General features: G+C 41.1%; 1 protein-coding gene across 3 annotated transcripts in view; it reads right to left on the bottom strand.

Moving 5' to 3' along the window:
- STK4 (serine/threonine kinase 4) overlaps nucleotides 1-21,392 on the bottom strand; it is a 106,871-nt gene extending 85,479 nt beyond the window's left edge. For 2 of the 3 annotated variants that reach the window (XM_002747585.7, XM_035298693.3), the window contains exons 1-4: nucleotides 16,516-16,615; nucleotides 10,272-10,352; nucleotides 3,982-4,110; nucleotides 1,241-1,355 (exon numbers count right to left, since the gene is read on the bottom strand). In XM_002747585.7, the coding sequence (XP_002747631.1) occupies nucleotides 1,241-1,355; nucleotides 3,982-4,110; nucleotides 10,272-10,352; nucleotides 16,516-16,550 (360 nt within the window). In that variant the 5' untranslated portion in view covers nucleotides 16,551-16,615. Of the gene's footprint in view, nucleotides 1-1,240; nucleotides 1,356-3,981; nucleotides 4,111-10,271; nucleotides 10,353-16,515; nucleotides 16,616-21,354 lie in introns of those variants that run through there. The other variant, XM_078371748.1, reaches the window with a different exon arrangement.
- Nucleotides 21,393-21,749: the final 357 nt, after the last annotated feature.

The raw sequence follows: 21,749 nt of genomic DNA, 5'->3' as shown, positions 1-21,749 counted from the left end.
CCTCATCTCCTACAGCTTCCCCTTGGCCTATTCTCTTCTAGTCATGGTAGCCCTTCTATCACTCAGACATGCCAGACTCATTCCAGCCTCAAGGTCTTTGTGCTGGTTATTGCCCACCTTGAATGTTCCTTCAGGACTCTTAGCTCCTTTCTGTCATTTGAGTCTTCCTGTAAATGTTACCACTTCTGAGTGACCGTCCTCAACTATCTACTCTAAAATAGCCCACCAAGCACTCTCCATAATTTTACCATCACTTCATCCTCATTCCTTTTCTTCATAGTGTTTATCAGTATTCTATCTTTTCTATTAATAGCTATCATTAATTTGTTTTGTTGCCCTATTCCAAAGTGTACTACCATGACAGCAGAGTTGTCATCTGTTTTATTTGCTACTGGATCCCTCAGGGCTAAAGCAGTGTTCAAGAAATATTTACTGAATGAATACATAAAGAGATTAAGTAACTGAACCAGAACTAGAACCCGTGACTCCTAGGTCTTATACTGGCAACCACAGTTAACAGCAAATAATCTTTCATAAGGGGATTATTCTCTGATTAACAGGAAATAGAGGAAGTTAATCTGTGAACATGCTAGGTAGAGGCAGAAACCCAAATCCAAATCCAAATTTAAACATTTAAAATTCATTCTATAACCAAGATTTAGTAATCATTTTTTTCCCAGTAAGAAATAAGCAAAGCCTGCTAAAAAAAAATCACTGGACTAAATTGGTATTAAAACTGCCACATTGCCAGGCATGGTGGCTCATGCCTGTAATCCCAGCACTTTGGGAGGCTGAGGTGGGAAGATTGCTTGAGGCCAGGAGTTCAAAACCAGCCTGGAAAACATAGTGAGACCCTGTCTCCACACACACAAAAAAAATTAAAAAACAAAACAAAACATTAGCTGGGCATGGTGGTACACACCTATAGTCCCAGCTACTCAGGAGCCTGAAGTGAGAGGATCACTGGAGCCCAAGAGGTAGAGGCTATAGTGAGCGATGACTGTGCCACTATACTCCAGCCTGGGTAACAGAGTCAGACTCTTGTATCATAAAAAAAAAAAAAGAAAAAAAAAGCTGTCAGACTTAGGACACATATAAGAGTAAAGAGGAAAAAAGAACCCTGGAAAAGGGAAAATCTGACAGTCATCTCTCTAGTAGAAGAATGCACTGAAAAAGAGGCCAGAGAAAAGAAGATGGCATAAGAGACTAGCAGCTGCATTGTTCTAGAAGGTAAACCTACCGTTTTATTTCGTAATCGAATGATATCAGATACAGAACCAGCCCCACAGTACTCCATAACGATCCATAAGTCTGTGTTCTTAAAATAACTGCCATAATATTTGACTACATGATGGCTAGAGAGAGAGAGAATACAAATTAATAGAATGGCCTTCAAACATCTCTTAATTCATGCTATTAAGTATATATAAATTAATTCCTCATCTGGAAAGATCAATTATTCATAGTTAAGGATAAAATGGGCAACCTCCTGATAGAAATGCAAAATGGTATAGCTTTTCTGGAGGGTAATAAATCATAAAAGTATAAAAAATGGGTGGGTCCTTTAATCAGCATTTCTATGTCTACAATTTATCTCAAAAAAGAATTATCAATGTTCAAAAAGTAACAATTACCATCATAGCACTATCGATGAAAGTGGAAATTTAGATATCATCTAAATGTCCATTCAACATTAGTGAGTTTTTTTAAGAAACAATAATACAGCCATATAATATCATGAATCCATGAAAAATGTTATAGAGAAGTATTTGATAACATGAAAAATTACTGTGTTTACAAAAACAAACAAGGCGGGCTAATAAAACAGTAAGTACTGTAAAACTCCAAGGAGATCTGGAAGAATATGTTTATCAAGCAGTATTTAACAACGATGATTTCTCCAAAGGGAAAAGCGATTTGATTTTCTTTTCATTTGAATTTTTCTAAGAAGTCATATGTACTTTAAATGAAAACATACACACACACTACAATCTATTATAAAGAAAAATGTTCAGGATCAAACCTCAAATGTTAGGTCGCAAGCTGGAAGAGAGATACCAAACAATAAATTTCAGAGAAAAATCAAATATCCCATTAAAACGAAATAATGTGCCCTCTGAGAGCTGCCAGCTTTAACTGGCTAGATTGCTGTCACGGCCAATTAAAGTTTCATAACAACTGATGCTCAAACCAAATTGGCTTCATTAACTCAGAACTCTTAGAATTTCCTGTTCAAACCTTGGGAAACATGCCAGTGACAAAGACAGCAAAACACACACATACACACACACAAAGTATTAATGAAAAAGTGTCTAAGGTAAATACCAACACATTTGCTCTCCCTGTAATAAAGGACTTACAGGAGTTAAGTACTGTAGGTCATTACTATCAGCTATTTACTACTGGAATATATTCTCTATAGTCTTGCATTGTTGGCTAGATTCTCCTGTACTTAGCCTGTCCAATTAGTCTATAAACTCCCAGAGCACAAGGACTCTGCTCTGTTGCTGTATTCCTTACAGTGCTTAGCAGAGTAGACTGTTCAAAATATCTCTTCTCTAATAAAGACATCTCCATACCCTGTTTGGAACACAGTTCCTGCAAAGTCTTTTGAAAAGTGACAAAGTCCCAGTTTGCCAAATGGAAAGAACTTCCAAAATGTATCTCAAAGAGGAGAAAATGGAAAACTGCCACCTTCATCTAGTCAATCCAATTAAGAAAAATGGGGATTTTATCTAGTAGACAGCAATCACAAAAATAGAAGGAAAAAAAAGGAGGGAGGAAGAAAAGAAAAGCCTGCATTCCCAAGTCTGTGAAACTGAAAGGCTTCTGGACTAATTTTCTGGTAGGTAGCCCCACCTACCCTAATGTAGAAGTTTTACAAACAGGAGGTACTAAGTTGATCTGATAACCAAAAAGCCTTCAGAAGAATGAATGCAGCCTCAACTGAAAGAATTTCTCACCCATCTTCAACCCTCTAGAGCTGGCATTGCCCCTGTTTGTCTCTAAACAGTGCTGGGGAAGCCTCCTCTATCAGTGACCAACCCATGTTGTCATGGAATTTCAGAGCAAAGCACGTGGTTTTCTGTGGTTGTCTTTTGGTCTGACTTCCTGCTTATAGCATTTGACAAAGCTTAGTTCCTCAAAAATAAATACTTAAGTACTCTCAGCTAGAATAATTTTTGTTAATGTGTAAGAACAAACAGTAATATATACATAACTACTCTCTTTTTATAGATTTACCTGATATTCTAAGGTTTCTAGAACTAAAAAACATTTAGTTTTTAGTTTTAGAACAGAATTATCTGTTCTAAGCTATCTCTGCAGAAATGTTTTCTCAATAGGAAGTAAAAAAGATCATTATCACACACACGCACACAAAAAGCAAGCACCACCTTCTGCCTCTTCTTCCTAGTTTCTAAAAGGGCTCACTAAAATGAAAAAAAGCCCGGCATGGTGGTTCGCTCTTGTAATCCCAGCACTCTGGGATTTGACTGAGGCAGGCAGATCATTTGTGGTTGAGTTCGAGACCAGCCTGACCAATATGGTGAAACTCCATCTCTACTAAAAATACAATAAAATTAGCAGGGTGTAATGGCACATGCCTGTAGTCCCAGCTACTTTAGGAGGCTAAAGCATAAGAATCGCTTGAACCTGAGAGGCGGAGGTTGCAGTGAGCTGATTGTGCCATTACACTCCAGCTTGGGCAATAGAGTGAGACTCCATCTCAAAAAAAAAAAAAAAGAAAGAAAGAAAAATTGGGTGAAAAAAACACCATGCACAAATAAAAACTACAGAAGTTTAGCTATAAAAAAAACTTTTTCATCATAACTTTTTTCTGAAAAGAACATGCACAGTAATTCCATTGAATTCTCCCTTCCACAAAATATCTAAGTAAATGTGTCTCTAGGTGTCAAACTCTAAAAAATCACAGCAAATTCAAAACCACATTCTCCCCAAAGTAAGCCCGCATGCCTTTACCTGTCACATTGCTGCATTATAGAGATTTCTTTGATTATCTCCTGCAGGTCTGATTCCACAGGAACTTGCTTAATAGCAACAATCTGACCAGTCTCTTTATGAATAGCTTTGTATACGCTGCCATAAGACCTATAAAATTGGGAGAAGAACATTTATAAAATCAAAGCAAGCCAAGATATAAGAAGTGGGAAAACACAAGCAACTGATAGCTCTAATGTATATCCCTAAGTGCCTAATACATATACACTTGCAAAACTAAAATAGCTCAAATACTCTGGGGGGAAAAACTGTCACGAGAACTACAACAAAATGGCATCTCGAAAGCTTCACATTCAAAGCATATGTTCTCTGAAACCAAAGCATCTGTTCTCTCCACATCTATACTGGGGTAAAATATGGAAGTGGCAGTCTTTGTTTTATTATGTTCACTCTGGTACCTACCACAAGATCTTTCTGTCCTTGCTCCTCTTACTTACGATAATTCTTAAAATATTATGGGAACTAATTAAAATCTAAGCCTATTTAATGTTAGTATCAGGTAAACACAGCACACATGCACTCTTGCTTCCTACTCCATCTTCCCTTAACAGGTTAATACCAAAATGAAGTTTAAATATCTAGTAAATTTGGAGGCTATAAGACCACTAGATGTAGAATGTAAAGACGCCGGATTTGAGTCTTACCAACAATACATTTTAGTTATCATTTACAGACACATTATTAACCTTGTTGTACCTGAATTTTCTCATCTGTAAAATGACAATACAAACTACCTTATAAGATATGATGTTATCTCATTTGTGATGGTCAAATGAGATACCATCATCACTTTATATAGATTACATTTTCATTGGAATCCTGGGCAGCTGTCAGTGAAATAATACTGAGTAAATTGTCTTTCATATTTCCCAAACACACCTGTATCTTCATACTGTCTTGGTGAAAAAAAATAAAAATAACGGTGCCACCTACTATGCCAAAGTAGTGAAATACTCTAACTGCCAAATAGATGCTCAAGAACTGTTACAATGTGAAAGGAACATAAAACTTTTTAAGTCTATGCAGAGCACATGAAAAAATTTCCATTCCATTAGAAGCTGTCATTCTTGTAAAACTAGTACAATGATCCTTAAATATGGCACCAAATACGTTTTGCCAGAGAAAGCCTCCTGTTGAGCATGTGTGAAGGACCCAACCACTGTCCCTTCTTCCTTGCTAAAATAACCCCCTGATTTGTAACGGTGGTGATGTGCTTGGTCCCAGGAGATATACTATGGTAGTCCAAGCCAATCACAGAATTCCTATTTCCTTCTGCCAGTGACTGAACTAGTGACAAACATGTCACCCAGTTCTGGCCAATGAAATTTGAAGATAATTCTGCTGAAGGGTTTCTGGGAAAGGCTTTCTTCTCTGGTAGGAGACAAGCACACAAGAATGCTCATTTCCACTTGCCCCTTTCTTTCTTTTGTTAACGCCATGAGAGGGATGATGCTTGAAACTAATGCAGCCATTTGAGACTATGAGAATTACCCAGATGTCAAGCCATTATCAAGCCAATTAACTACTTCTTGACTCTCACACCCGCAGACGTATTTAGTTATTAATGTCTCCATTGGTTAGCCACTGTTTGTTGGGTATTGTTACTTCCATCCAAAGGCATTTTTGATATATTAGCTGCGGTATGTCTGAAACTGTCTTTATTTCACCTTCACTCTGGAATGATAGTTTGGTTGGATACCAGATTCTTTGACAACTTTCCCTCAGCACTGTTACTGCAGTGTTCCAACATCTGATGTGGCTGAGAAGTCTGCTTTCATTATCATGGTCCATGGGTAATCTCTCCGTAGCTTTTAAGGTGTCCTCTTTGTCCGTAACAGTCTACTGTTGTACTGTAATAGAACTAGTAGTTGATCTGGCACTTCGTACACTTCTTCAATCTGAGGGCTCATGTCTTTCCTCAAAATGAAAAATTCTCAGCATTATTCTTTGATTATTTCCTCTATCACTTCTAGGATCTTCTTCTAGAATTCCTACTGAAACTGTATTAGATCTCCTCAATCTATGTTTTCTTCCTGGTTTCCAAAACTGTATTTCTCTCTTCTGCATTTTGTGATCAGTCTCATTTCTATCTTTCAATTCACAAATTCTTTCAGTCTGTTTAGTTTACTGTTCATCCAATTTATTGGGCTTTTAGAACTTCAATTGTTGTAGTTTTCATTGTCAAGATTCCCAACATTGTATTTGCCTTTGGGCAAATGTGTTAATAATCATGTTAATAACCAACCTGATGTTATCTCCTCCTTGATCTTTTTGAAAATTATAATCATATTAAATCACTTTTGAGACTGCTCCATTATTTTTCTTTTCCTTCAGTGTGAATTCTCCCATTCTGTGGAATTTCTCATGGCAGTGGATTTCCTTGTATAGATTTCATTTTATCTTGAATGATTTTCCTCTATACAACACTCACTGTCAGATGGTTTCATGGTTCCCTTAGTATAGTCGTCCGGGCTGTACAACTTAAACCAGGTCTTATCTTCAGAGTTTGGGGATGTTGCCCTTCAAGATACCATACTTAAATATAATCCAGGCTCAGTTCCTATTATCGAACCAGTATATCCACTTTTTCCCTAGGCCACAGGCAAATGACACTTTCTGATGGTGGTCAAGCAAATTTATTTCAGCTTTAGTTCACAGATGGAGGGCTGAGATTCAGCCCCCAACTTCATGTAGGAAGCTCAAATGCAATCTTTTGACGAGGATAAGGCATGCTTTAGTCTGCGCTTATTATTTAGATTTCTTCCTATCCCTTGTCCATAGCTGTCTATATGTCCTTATATTTAAAAGAATTTTCACCCAGGAGGCAGAGGTTGTGGTGAGCCGAGATCGTGCCATTGCACTCCAGCCTGGGTAACAAGAGTGAAACTCCATCTCAAAAAAAAAAAAAAAAAAAAAAAAGAAAGTTCTCTGCATACACTCATTCAGCAACCTTGACCAGAACCTCCCTGGATAGCAAGGAAAACTCCAATAGCTCAAAGGAAATTAAGATTCCTGGCCGGGTGCGGTGGCTCATGCCAGTAATCCCAGCACTTTTTGAAGCAGAGACAAGTGGACCACCTGGAGGTCAGGAGTTCAAGACCAGCCTGACCAACATGGAGAAACCCTATCTCTACTAAACATACAAAATTAGCCAGGCGTGGCAGCGCATGCCTGTAATCCCAGCTACTCGGGAGGCTGAGGCAGAAGAATCGCTTGAATCCAGAAGGCAGAGGTTGCAGTGAGCCGAGATCATGCCATTGCACTCCAACCTGGGCAATGAGAACAAGACTCCGTCTCAAAAAAAAAAAAAAGAATTGAAACGAAAAACCTGCACATTCTGCACATGTACCCCAGAACTTTTTATAATTTAAAAAAAGCAAAAACCAGATTCTTGATTCTATGTACTGTATTTACAATAATCTGAAGGGGGGTTAGAAGATTTCAGCAACTACACTCACAAGCAAGTCCCTTAAAACTTGATTCCCTACAACAAAATGAGATGATTCAATGAATTACAACTGACAGCAGAGAATGGAGAAGTAGGTGTTTTACATAAGCCATGCAAGGCAAGGATCTATACAGAAAAATTAAATACTACAGTATCTGAGGACAAATTAACCAGGTACAAGTCTTAACAACAGCACTCATTTTTTATGAAACCTTCGGCAAGATGCTTTTGTTATCCTTCTATGATAGAAACTAAGTCAGTGTGTACAACTTTGAGAAGAAAAACAGCGGTAGGCTCCACTTCAAAACACTTCCCAAGTGCTCTCCACTCATCCTGGTCTGGAGCTTTGGCTCCACTCTGCCACAGGTCCATATGATTTCCTCACAACACAGAATGACTGCAGATTCCAGAATCCAACAGTTCCTTTAGCCAGAGCTCATTTCACAAGATACAAGTCAGTGAGAGTTCACAATGCATTCATTCTACAGAACAATTTAAGAATAGCATTGCATCACGCGTATGGAAAAGAAGTGTAGTGAAGGTCTTCCTTCAAAATATTCCTAGTTAAATGAGGCTTGCTTAGGTTCATTTAGTCAGAATGACAGAAATCCAAGAAATACCAGAAATCTGGTATCATTTAGAAGAGCAGTAAGGTGATAGCATGGGAAGAAAGATCTGAAGCTTTGTTTTCTCCCTGGTGATATCTTCATAGGGAAATGTCCACATTCCTTACAGACAACATCCATAGATCTAAAATGCAATTTGTCCAGATGCAGTGGCGCATGTCTGTAATCTGAGCACTTTGGGAGGCTGAGGCAGGAGAATCACTTAAGGCCAAGAGTTCAAGACCAGCCTGGTCAACACAGTGAGACCACGTCTCTACAAAAATAAATAAATAAACAAATAAATAAAACACAATTAAAAAATCATAATTAGCTTTTTTTGTTTACATTATATCCCTGATATATTCTGTCTATAGTTTTCCTTTGACATTCCACAAACCCAATCAGCCCAAACAGAGCTACCTGTAAGAACACCTAAATACACTTTAATACTTGACATGATGCAGTCTCAAAAATGCTTCAGCTGATACATTTAAAAATAGAATAGTAATAGTTGCCACTTACTAAGCATTTATTATTGTGACAAGCACTATACTTTACCCCAGTTACCTCAGGTAACAACATAACTCTATGAATCGATATACTATTATCCGGAATTTACAGATGAAGATTGTGAACCTCCAAAATAGTGAGCAATATGCTCAAACTCATATGTCTATTATGACCAATAAACAGTAGAGCAAGGATTTTAACCCAGGTCTGCCTCACGTTATAGTAGTAAGAGCAAATTTTATTAGAAATGAGAGAAATAAGTTAGTCACATAGTCAATTATGCCTATCAGTCTTTATCTTATTCTAAGCATAACTTATGAGCATTGTTAGATTAAAGGCCATTGCCTTGCTGCCTAAGGAAAATAGCAAAGGTGCCAAGCTAAAGCTGAAAATGGCAGGCAACAGATGCAGAGGGACTGTCATTTCCCCATACCTTTAATAATGCCAGTCAACTGGCAGTCTTCAGATTCATCTTGGACTTGTCTTTCCACAGCACAGCTGGTGTGTCATCTTTTACTTCCCTTCTCTGTCTGATTTCTTGCTGGATTCCAAAGAGTATTTTTCCAACTTACAAAAAGACGACGACTAATGTTTTTTACAAGGAGGTAAATCATGAAAAATCACTTCATGTAATCCAGGATTGGGTTTAACGTTGTAAATCTGTGTCCTAACATAAAAAATACTAAACCCCAAAAACTATAGGAATGGGAAGGAAATGATTTTAAAGAGCATATAGTCATCAGTCAGTAGTTGTTTTTACGAGTTAGTATGTTAGGTCTTCCCTTGAACCAGAAATATTCCCAAGGGATTAAAAATAGACACAGACACACACACACACACACTTACACATGCATAACCTGTTTCTGAAAAATACACAAGAAGCCACTACCCTGGGTGCTTCTGGGTAGCCAAGAGACAGGGGTAGGAGGAATCTTTTTTGTATTGTATGCATCTTAATTTTTTTTTTAATTTTGAATTATATGATTGCATTACCTATTCAAATATTAACAAGAAAAACTTAAGAAATGATGTCCTTAACATTTTAATTTCCTAGTCATTACAAAAGAAGGAATAAATACACAGGATTGAATTAAAAGGACATATAAAAGTATAAAAATTATGTAACTTTATTGTATCATGAAAGTCAATGATGGTCACTGCACATTACTAATATCACTCATCAGTATTTTATAAACTCATTAACAAATCTGTGTTTCAAGAAATCCACTGGCTCCCAACCCGGGATTGTGGATCTCCTAAGTAGCTGCGGAGGTGGTACTAGTCCTTGATTTCTTTATTATATTTCACAAAGATGCAAATATTAAAATGCTAAATTCCACTGATTTTCATTGAAACAGTTATTGCATACCAATCAGAAATTATGAGCAGCAAATAAACAAATTTCTGATAGAATTATAATCGAACTAGTGCTATCTGTTAAGAAGATAAAATCATACAGACCACAGATTCTACAAAAGAGAACACAATAGAAAGTCTTTGTATTAAAAAGACCGGGAATCACTAAATCTGTCTATAATAGTGATTGGGGTAAATGAAAAAGGACATCACAAGCTGTAAATTTACCTTCCACCCCTTCTAGAGCCGTGCCGAAAGGTTCATATCCTTCTGATTCTGGGGCAGAAAAAAGACTGGGACCCAGTGGCTTACCACAGTTTCTTTACACTCACCCTTCTCCAAGTTTCTCTAAAACGTCAAACACTTCTTCTGGTTGTTTGGTTAAACTATCTTCATCCAATTTTTTCAGCTGCCTGTGAAAGAAGAAACATAAACACAAAATATATTTTATTTGCTAGCAACTAGAACATAAAATATATGATTTATTTTATAATTAGCATCCCAAGAATTTCTCTACACAGTCTTCACTAGTAAGACTTTTTAAGAAACAGGGTTCTGGCAGGGCGCGGTGGCTCAAGCCTGGATTACGAGGTCAAGAGATCGAGACCATCCTGGTCAATATGGCGAAACCCCGTCTCTACTAAAAATACAAAAAATTAGCTGGGCATGGTGGCACGTGCCTGTAATCCCAGCTACTCGGGAGGCTGAGGCGGGAGAATTGCCTGAACCCAGGAGGCGGAGGTTGCGGTGAGCCAAGATCGCACCATTGCACTCCAGCCTGGGTAACAAGAGCGAAACTCCGTCTCAAAAAAAAAAAAAAAGAAAAGAAAAGAAACAGGGTTTCACTGTTGTCCAGCCTGAGGTGCAGCAGTGCACAGCTCACTGTAACCTCAAATTCCTGAGCTCAAGCAATCCTCGTGCCTCAGCCTCCCAAGTAGCTGGGACTACAGGCTCCTAACACTATGCCTGGCTAATTTTTTTTCTTTTTTGTAGAAATCGAGTCTTGCTCTTATGCCTACACTGGTCTCGAACTTCTGGCCTCAAGCAATGTTCTCACCTCGGCCTCCCAAAGCACTAGGATTACAGGCATGAGCCATCACACCTAGCCTGAGAGACTGTTCTAAAAGATGACACTTGTTCTGGGTCACTCTGATAAGCAAAATCAGGACCAGCATATGGAGGGATGCCAAGAGTCAATCTTTAGTTCAAGTTGTGTAAGAATTTTCTAACAATAAAAGTTGTCCTACATAATGGTTTGGACTGCCTTAAGGGGTCCCTAGGTCCCCACTACTGGAAAATGTAAACAGAAAATGAATTGTTATGTGGGCCGGGCATGGTGGCTCACTCCTGTAATCCCAGCACTTTGGGAGGCCGAGGCAGGTGGATCACTTGAGGTCAGGGAATTCAAGACCAGCCTGGCCAATATAGTGAAACCCTTTCTCTACTGAAAATACAAAACTCAGCTGGACCTGGTGACACACACCTGTAATCTCAGCTACTCAGGAGGCTGAGGCAAAAGAATCAATTGAACCTGGGAGGCGAAGGTTGCAGTGAGCCAAGATTATGCTACTGTACTCCAGTCTGGATGACAGAGAGAGACTGACTGTCTCAAAAAAAAAGAAGAAGAAGAAGAATTGTCATGTGGCCGAAATGCTATAGATTCAAGCATTCGATGTATCCTTCAAAATCTACTTAAATCTTGAGATTTCATGAATTAAAATGATAAAACTATTTCTTCAGAAAAAGTATTTAATGTAAGGTAACCACAAATTGAAACATAACTATGAATTGGACTGGAGACTAAGGAAGACATAGGAAACCTTTGCTCTCCCATTAGCAAATTTTTTTGTAATTTTGTCAAAACACATAAATTCTATAGGTATCACAGAAACAGAAAGGGGAATGTGTACATTTAGACTTGATCAAAAGTGGAAAATCAGTAGGCAGCTGAGAGTTTCAAACAGTCTCACAAAAATCCTCCCATGAGTAGACACATACCTTTGACTAGTCTCAAAAATCAAAGGTAGTTAGCTGCTCACAACTTCCAGATAGTTCAGATTTCTCTATGCTAGACAACCATAACAAACATGGGGTGTTGTAAATTGACACTTTTTTAAAAACACTGAGATCTCTGAAAATCATTAATGAGCTTAAAGAAGGAACTTGCCAAGAAATATGTGTGTGTGTACTCTACACAATGGCTTCCTGAAACTACAAAGAATAACAAAGAATAGAGAGCTCAGGAAATGGTGAAATATGGAAGTAGTCGCACTGGAGACTTCTTTGTAGAAAAAAGATTTAGACTATAATATAATTGATATTGCTGGATAATATCAATTATGACAAGAAAAGACTTAAAACAAATACACACACACACATACACACACACCACACACACACACACACATACACACAAACACGTACCTTCCTAAATAAAACAGGTTAAAATCAGAAGATAAAAATTAAAACAAACCAACAAGAATCCTGACCACATCAAGTGTATCTACAAATAAACGCTGATCTCGAAAGGCCAATCTTACAGAAGTTTATGAATATCAAGGACTATGTACTAGAGAAATGGAGAACCACTCCAAGTCAAACTGCCTTAACTTGATACAAACAAAACAAAATGAGCACAGTGACCTTTGAAAATCAAAAGGTCCTAAAAATTAAATACCAATGACATCATAAAATCTCCTACCTTCAAAATGAAAAGAAATGAAGTGAAACTCCTCTTAAACTTCAGAACTGAAACTTCTATAAACTCAGAAGTCATAATGAACATCTCATATGCCAGGGGTTTTTTTGGTAAAGCCCTGAATTGTAACAATGGACAATACCTCATTTCTCAAGTATAATTGAAGTTTTATAAACAGCTTATATAAAGAAAGATCAAATATGTTTCTTTGAAGTGTTGACTCTCTGTGGTTTACAAAATGCAAAACTCACTATTTCAACTACTTCAGGGACCACATAACAAAGGAAATTGCCACTGCCATGAGAGAGACAGCTGCAAGCCTCTGATAATACTTTGACAGACAAACTTTATATGACTGCTCAGATACGTCTTTGAAACAACCTATGTGGATTTTTGCTTGTTTTTGATCTGGAGCTATTAAAAACAACTTGAACTTAAGGCACTATTACATCTCTGGTGCCTGATAACCAAGCAGTGGTCAAAATATATTTGCTAAATGGATTCACAAATGTTAATGATAGGAATCGAGAATTTTGGCCGGGCGCGGTGGCTCATGCCTGTAATCCCAGGACTTTGGGAGGCCGAGGCGGGCGGATCACGAGGTCAAGAGATCGAGAACATCCTGACCATGGTGAAACCCCGTCTCTACTAAAAATACAAAAATTAGCCGGGTGTGGTGGCACGTGCCTGTGGTCCCAGCTACTTGGGAGGCTGAGGCGGAAGAATCGCTTGAACCCAGGCGGAGGTTGCAGTGAGCCGAGATTGCACCACTGCACTCCAGCCTGGCGACAGAGTAAGACTCCGTCTCAAAAAAAAAAGAATCAAGAATGTCATCAGCAATCTTTGTGAATTACCACAATAAAACAGAATTTCACCTAAAAATATTACTAAATTATCAACAAATAAGATTTCTATAAAAAATATTTTGGTAAGTGACTCATAATGATATTTTATACCATGACTCTTACAGAACAAACACTATTACCAAAATAGTCTGACTCTGATAACGCAGTTCTCTTACCTGGGACTTCCTCAGGTCCTAGACAGTCTCCAACTTGCTCATAAATGAACAAGCCTGGTCAACAAAACATTCATGGACCAAATACTGGTGGATGCTCCTCTCCTAAGTCAGATGGCCATGTAGATGGCCAGCATCCCAGGAATGCACTCTACACCTTCCACTATACCATTATCTAATAACAACTCACTTTTTAAAATTATGAATTCCTATATGAGACACCAATCTGTCATCATTCACTTAATCACATACATACAAATGTCAAACTCATGAACACAAAAGGCATTTCCTGCACTGGGGTTGTTGGAAACACATGCCATCTGAATTTCTGAAAGACACCAACATCTTTCCAAATACAAGTAATGGTGTCTATGAAGTAGTCATAGGTTTGGCTAATTCTCAAAGCTTTCTCCCATTTCAGAACTCCCATAAAGTTCATTTTATGTATAACTATCTCTTTTTCCACACAGAATTTGATATGGATTACAACAAATATATATGATAAGCTGACAAAATTTTTAATGATAATAAAACTGTGTCCCCAGCTTAACCCAATTCATATGTTGAAGTCCTATCACCCACCACTTCAGGATGTGACTGTATTTGAAGATAAGGCCTTTAAAGAGGTAATTAAGATAAAATGAGGTCATATGGGCATGCCCTAATCCAGTATGACTAGTGTTCCTATAAGAGGAGATTAGGACACAGACAAGTACAGAGGGAAGAACATGGAGACATAGCCATCTACGAGTCAAGCAAAGGCCTCAAAAGAAACAACTCTGACAATGCCTTGATTTCAGATCTCTAACCTTCAGAAAGGTGTGCAAATAAATTTCTGTTGCTTAAACCACCCAGTCCATGATACTTTGTCATGTCCTAAAAACTGATAGAAATGATAATAAAATTGATCTGCTTCAAATTAGGCAGTCTACTAGTTATAATGAGCAGGGAATCACCAGTCACTTAAGAACTCAGTCCTGTAATGCTCTTCTCTTGCACTTTTAATACATTTTTTTTAAATCCAAAAGGTACAGGAATGAGCATGCCAAGAAAGTTTAGTCCTTTGCCCAAGATTATGTAACACAAGTCAAAGGGGGAAACAAAACTCAGATTCCTAATCCCCTTTTCAATTAAAACAAGGCCTCAGAGAAAGAAACCAAGGAGAAAGAACAAACATAGTTCAGAAAGAAACATAACCAGTGTGCATTTGTAACTGGATCACTGTGGTACTATAGCAAATATTTGCTAACATACACAGAGACCTGTGAAACAGGGGTACTTTCAGAGAGGGATCAGAGTGAGGCAGTTAAAAGCATGGACTTTGGACCAGACCCCACAGATATTAAAATCCTAGCTCTGCCTCTTACTCGCTATGACTTCTCTAAGCAAATCACTACCCTGTCTGTATCTCAGTTTTATCATCTGTAAAACAGACATATAGGAATATCTACCGCACAGGATTGTTGTGAGGTTCAAATGAGTCAATAAATTGAACCATATGAAGTTACCATTTTATGGTTCAAAAATGGTCAAATATCAGCAATTTCATATGCTTCAGTAGGAGACATGGAAAGCACTTAGAAGAGTGCCTGGCACCTGGTAAGTGCAATATGAGTGTAATTAACCATTACTACTACAGTCTCAGCACACTAAGCTAGGGTGAATCCGAAGCCCATCCCAACCACCTATTTGCCTTCTGCAATGTTTGTGCACTTCAAACACCCCTAAGCTCGAACAACCCCCAAGAGTGCTGTCCAGATAGTCAATCCCTTCTCTTCACCTCTCGGTTGTCCTGCACTTCCACACCCTAAACACTTCCTTCTTTACAGTTCATTCTGCTGCAGGAAGTCAGACGTCTCTATGAAACAGAAGTAACCACACTGCACCTCAGAGAAGCATGACTCCTTCTGTCTCTACTCCCTACTTTTCTTCAGATGTGGCAGAGTGGTAAACGACCCGAAATGTCCAGAGGGGAAATCCAGGAGTTCAGATTTTCTAGGATCAGCCACCATCCTGATCTTGACCTAAAGCAATTCCAGGTACCACTAGGATCTGGCGCTGATATACACAAAACAACTGAGGTCTGAAAAGGGCACAGTCTGGCCGGGTTCAGTGACCCGGAATAAAGAAGGAAACACGTTTCCCAACTCTTCTGGACCTCGGTCTGCCCATCTCGAAAATATCCTCTTATTTCCTCACCTACCTCCCAATGTCAGGTTCTGAAGGGCTGAGGAGAACGTGAAGACCATCAGAAAGACACTCTGAACATCAGTAATAAAAGATGCCATCCTACAGTGGAGTCACCACCAACAGCATCCTCTCAAATGCTGCCCTCCACCCTCCCCTCCCTTGCTAGACCCTCAAACTCTCTTCGCATGCCTTCAGGCTTAGGCGCAAAGCTGTTCCTCTCCACAGATCCCCAAAACTGCACCCCTCAAGTGGGACTTGGGACCCTTAGAAAGTCCACCCGGCCTTCCTCTCGGCCAGTTCTCGATCTGCCCCCTTAAAAAGACCCCTCACAGGTTCTCACCCTGCTTCGGTATTCTCCCCGTTACCTCCGTGGACAGCCTTCCCCAGAGTGGCCCGGCCTCAGCAGGTACTCTCCCTAACTTGTCCCCACGTTCCTCAGCAGAGTCTCCCCGCAGCGAGTGTTCCCTCTCACCGGTCCCAAGTCTATCCCCTTAGCAGATGCTCCCCTCGCCCGGACCCTCACCCACCAGACGTCCCCCCCACTCAGCAGGTGCCCCATCAGCTGGGTCGCTTCGCTCCGGGGACTCCCACACAGGTGTCTCCCCGCAACCAGTTCCCGCCTTTTCTTCCCCCGCCCCCTTGCCTGTCCTCTTAGCTAGTGGCCCCTCACCGGCGCGGCGGATTCCTCAGCTGTACCGTCTCCATGGCGCTGCCGGCAGCCGCCCAGACCCGCTCACTGCTCCATCCTCCCCGCGGACCTCCCTATGCCCGCCCTGCAGACCCACCCACACTTCCGCTTTCCGCCCCTACCGGAAGCGGAGCGCGCCGCGGGAGCGGGGCGGAGCCACGGCCCTGATCACGTGGTTCGGGGCGCGAGTCAAGTGGCGCGGTCGGGCGCGGACCCGGAACCGCCTAGTGGTAAAGGCGCCTCCCGGCGTTGTCCGGTGGTATCTAGGGTGTCGGCGACGCTGTCTTCCTGCGATACTGGAGCGCACGAAATAGTCGGTACACGATGCACTTCTACCTGGGTCCTGGGCCCCAATTCACCGACAAAGATACATGAAGCGCGTCCATGAGAAGAGCTGACGATTCTTAGCAAACCAAGTTCTGTATGATTTTGGTGAGGCGGTGCTGCCCCAGAACCCCTGGAGGCATTTGTGGTTTCCTGCCGCTTACTTGGTTGAACTCTGGTCCCAACGGGCCCCCTGCACATTCTCTCCTCGGATTTGTTACAGAGCATCAACGTGCAAATTGCCCCACTGTTTTTCTTAAAGGCCTCCCCTTTACGTCAGTTTGCAGACATAAAAATAAGCAACATTAATTAAGCATTTGCCATGTATTTGCCTTTATATATTATCTCATTTAATCCCCCATGTCAAGCCTATAAGGTCATCCCCATTTTTATTTATTTAATGATTTAACACAGTGCCTACACGTTTTCAGTGCCTTACCTCATTTAATACTCCTAACAACCTAGAGGTATTATTATTATTCCTATTTCATAAGGCCAGAGAGGTGAAGTATCTAGCCCAAGGTCACATAGCTTAGAGTATAGGTTTGGGGATTTAAACCCAGGTTGGTCTGATTTCAGGGCCTGCACTACCAAACTGGACATCCACAGATGTTTAACCTCTTCTGGGGCCTGAGAGACAGACCTTTCTCTCCACTGTGAGTTCTCGCTTCAGCTATTGCGCTTCTGAATGCCACTACCATCAATGAATATTAGGAAAATGGCAGATTCTACCCAGTTGACCCCTGGGGAAAGTTACAGGAGAAAACTTAACCAGAGCAACCTCTCACTGTTTTTAATTGCCTTGCCTTTCCCAGGGATATTCCATCTACAGAACTTAACACCTGAGCACCCACCCTTCAGGGCCACCCAGGGATGGCATCCCATGTGCCCAAAACAGGATAAAATAAGCAACATTAATTAATCATTTGCCATGTATTTGCCTTCAAGTATTCAAGGGACTGGGTGTGATGGCGTGCATCTGTAATCTGAGCACTTTTGGAGGCCAAGGCAGGAGGATTGCTTGAGCCCAGGAGTTCAAGATCAGCCTGGGCAATGTGGCGAAACCGCTTTTCTACAAAAAAATTAGCCAGGCATGACATATTATGTAATGCCATTTGTATGACCCACATGGTCACCCTGGACCCCATGGATCAGGCCCTGCGTGATGCCACCACCACTTCTGTGCCAGGCCCCTCAGTGTGATGCAAGTTGCATGATGCTCTTTGCTATAGTGCCTTTTAATGGCATCACTTTAGAAGGTTTGGAGATGTTCAGAATAGGCAGATCTTTAGAGCCTGTGGTGGATTAGCGGCTGCCTATGGCCTGGGGGAAAGAAGCATAGATAAATTGGAGGGACTAATTAAAAGGTGTGAGATTTCATTTTGGAGTGATGAAAATGTTCTAAAATTGGTTGTGGTAATTGTTCTACAACTCTGAATATACCAAAAGGCATTGGATTGTACTCTTTCAGTGGGTGAACATATGTGAGTTACATCTCAATAAAGCTGTTTTTAAAAAAAGACACCTCTTCCTAGAAGACTTAGGTCTCTGTTCCCCTGTTCCTTCCCTGACTCTCTCATCTGTCCCTCCTTCAAATTATTTCAGTACTGTTTTATCGGTCCTGGCATTTATGGGAAGCACTGCAGGAAGGGATTTCCAGGTATTGACTGCTGTGCAAGAAACCACCCCAAAGTTCATTGGCACAGAACAATAATCTTTTTTTCTTCTCAGAAATCTACCATTTGAGCACGGCTCAACAGGAAGGCTCCTCTCTGCTTATGGTGTCAATCAGGATCAATCGGCCCTGCCCCAAATGCATCTCACACCGCTGACAGGGTGGTGCTGGCTGTTGACTGGGAGCTCACTTGGGTCTGAGGGCTGAGGGCAGCTCCACTTTTCTTGAGCTTCCTCACAAAATAAAGCTTGAGTTATTTTTTTTTTGAGATGGAGTCTCGCTCTGTAGCCCAGGCTGGAGTGCAATGATGCAATCTCAGCTCACTGCAACCTCTGCCTCCTGGTCCCACTTCAAGCAATTCTTCTACCTCAGCCTCCCAAGTAGCTGGGATTACAGGAATGAACCACCATGCCCAGCTAATTTTTGTATTTTTTAGTAGAGATGGGGTTCCACCACGTTGGCCAGTCTGGTCTTGAACTCCTGACCTCATGATCTGCCGCCTCAGCCTCCCAAAGTGCTGGGATTACAGGCGTGAGCCACCACACCCAGCCAATAAAGCCTGGGTTCTAAAATATGTTCTTGAGGGAGAGCCAAGATGATGCTGTGGTGCCTTTTAGTGGCATGGCTTTGGAAGATACTTAATGTCATTACCACTGTGGAAGGGGGCCACAAAGGCCTGTCCAGTTTCAAGGAGAAGGGATGTAGACTCTACCTCCTCATAGGGCAGTGGCAAGGGGTCTGGAAGAGCTTGGGGAACCAGAAATATTATTGGGGCCATTTTTGGTAAATAAAATTTGCCACAGCTATGCTTATCTGATAAACCACTCAGGAAATACTCAGCTGCAAGCAAGTGAAAACATCTAAATGTTGGCTTAAAGTACCATGGCATTTACTGTTTGTTTTGAGACAGTCTCACTGTGTTGCCCAGGCTGGAGTGCAGCAATGTGATCTTGGCTCACTGCAACTTCCACCTCCTGGATTCAAGTGATTCTCTTGCCTTAGCCTCCTGAGTAGCCAGGATTACAGGTGTGTGCCACCACGCCCAGCTAATTTTTGTATTTTTAGTAGAGACAGGGTTTCCGCATGTTGGCCAGGTTGGTCTCGAACTCCTGACCCCAAGTGATCCACCTGCCTTGGCCTCCCAAAGAGCTGGGATGACAGGTGTGAGCCACCACACCCTGCCTTTATTATTAAAAGTCAAGAAGTCAGCAGTTCCAGAGTTGATTCAGTAACTCAACAATATCTATTTCATTTGTCCCCTCCCATCCTATTCAGCATGTTGGCTTTTCACACTTGCGTTTATTGCCTCACAGTCACAAAATGGCCACCACATCTCCAGATATCACATCCTTACCCAGCACTACCCAAAGCAGAAAGAGAGCAAGAAAGGCTGCTTGATCCACTACCTCTCTCTTATAGGGAAGGAAACTTTTCCCATGAGGACCTAGCAGATTCCCTTTTATCTCATTGCCCAGATCAGGGTCACATGTGCATCCCTTGATGAACAACTGGCAGAAGAAAGTAGCATTTTTCTCATTGGCTTAGAGCAATCCTGATTCACTTCCCCAGCCTGGGAGAGTCTCAGGCAAAATTCAGCCTCCTGGAAGCAAAGATGGAAGTCACTGAGTAGCCAGCCAGAGTACAGGCTTCACCTAGTTTTCCCACCACCGTCAGGGTTCATCCTTGGTGGGGGGTGGGAGCAAGGGGAAGCAGTTCAGATGGAAGTCATCCAACCCTCAGAAAGCTTATACTCTGGTGGAGTTAAGTGTATGCAGATCATTATAACTGAATTCCTGAAGGTAGAGACTAGGTCTTTGTCAATCAATGATTTTATTGGATGCCAGACCCTATTAGGTCTTGGATTAACAAAGATAAAAAGGACCCACTTCCTGCGATTAAAGACCTCACAGTTTTAGAAAAACTACAAACTAACAATCAAAAGGTGACAAATGCAAAGTTAGGGATAAAGCTAGGGACCAATAGGGAGCAAAGGGAGCACAGTGTGGGGTGGAGAGGAGTCTAGAATCAGGAAGGGCTTTCAGAGAAGATGATGTTTGAGTTGAATGTTATAAGTTAATTCAGGATTAGGCAGGAGTAAAAGTATTTAGAAAAAACATTGCAGGAGAACGAGATAACAAGCAAAGGCTAGGAAGCAAGAACTTGGTATGCGTAGACAGCAATGCGTGGGACACAGAAACGTCAGATGAGGCTGGAGATAAACTGAAGTCACCCTCCGTGAAAGATCTTCATCCGTTCGGAACCTTGATCATACAAACTGAGTCAATCTTGTCCTGACAATTCTGTCAACTAAGAATTGAAAAGCCAGGGGAACAAATACTCAGGGCATATAACATTGTTCCAAAAAAGTTATTTTTTGCAAGCCTGGCTGCTAAAAGTGCCTGCTGTAACCTCAAACCAGTTTTATCTAATAGCTACTGAAACAGCCTGTTACCATCCTGAGTTTTATCCACCACCATCACTTACCAATCAAAGCTTGCCAGCCCTCCAAGGAGCTGGTAAACCCCCACTTTAAACCCCCACTTTACTAGTGCCAGTAAACTTCCTTGAAGAATAATACGTAACATTTCTGTTCTATAAAATCTCCAAGCCTTCTCTTTGTTCTTCTGACACACCAAAGACAACTCGGTCTGTGTGTAAGCCCTGAGTTGCAATTCTTGATTCCCAAATAAAACATTTAAACTCGAGAGATTCACCTCTACATGTTGACTTTGACACCATCAATCTACCTGTGCATTAATTTATTAAATAAACATAGACTATAGGTGCCAGGTACTTTCTAGCGTTGGAACCTCTGCACTTACCATCCTTCTGGCTGGACCAGCATTCCCTAAATCTTGCCTGGTCTCAGCTCAATTATTACCCCCTGAGAAAGGCCTTCCCGTGGTCACTTTCTGTTGTATTATTCTGTTTTGTTTTCCTTAAGGCACTAATCACACGAAATTAGCGTCTTCGTTTGCTTATCAGTTAATGGCCTGTGGGGCCCCACTAGGACCCACTAGGACATAAACTCCCTGAGAGCGGGGCCGGCATCCTTCCCTGAGTCATCCACAGCGTTCTAGAAACGCAGAGCGCCCAACTCTGCTTCAGCCACCCGCGTGCGAGAGGAGACTAAGTTGCGAGCATGCGCAGAGGGCGGGGCGCTCCCCAGGTAGCGCAGGCCCCCAACTCCGCCCCGCCCCCGACGCTCCGGGTTCTC

The sequence above is a fragment of the Callithrix jacchus genome, chromosome 5, assembly GCF_049354715.1.
Source record: "Callithrix jacchus isolate 240 chromosome 5, calJac240_pri, whole genome shotgun sequence".
NCBI lineage: Eukaryota > Metazoa > Chordata > Mammalia > Primates > Cebidae > Callithrix > Callithrix jacchus.
Note: the sequence above shows the minus strand (reverse complement) of the source record. Positions and strands in the feature narration are given on the sequence as shown.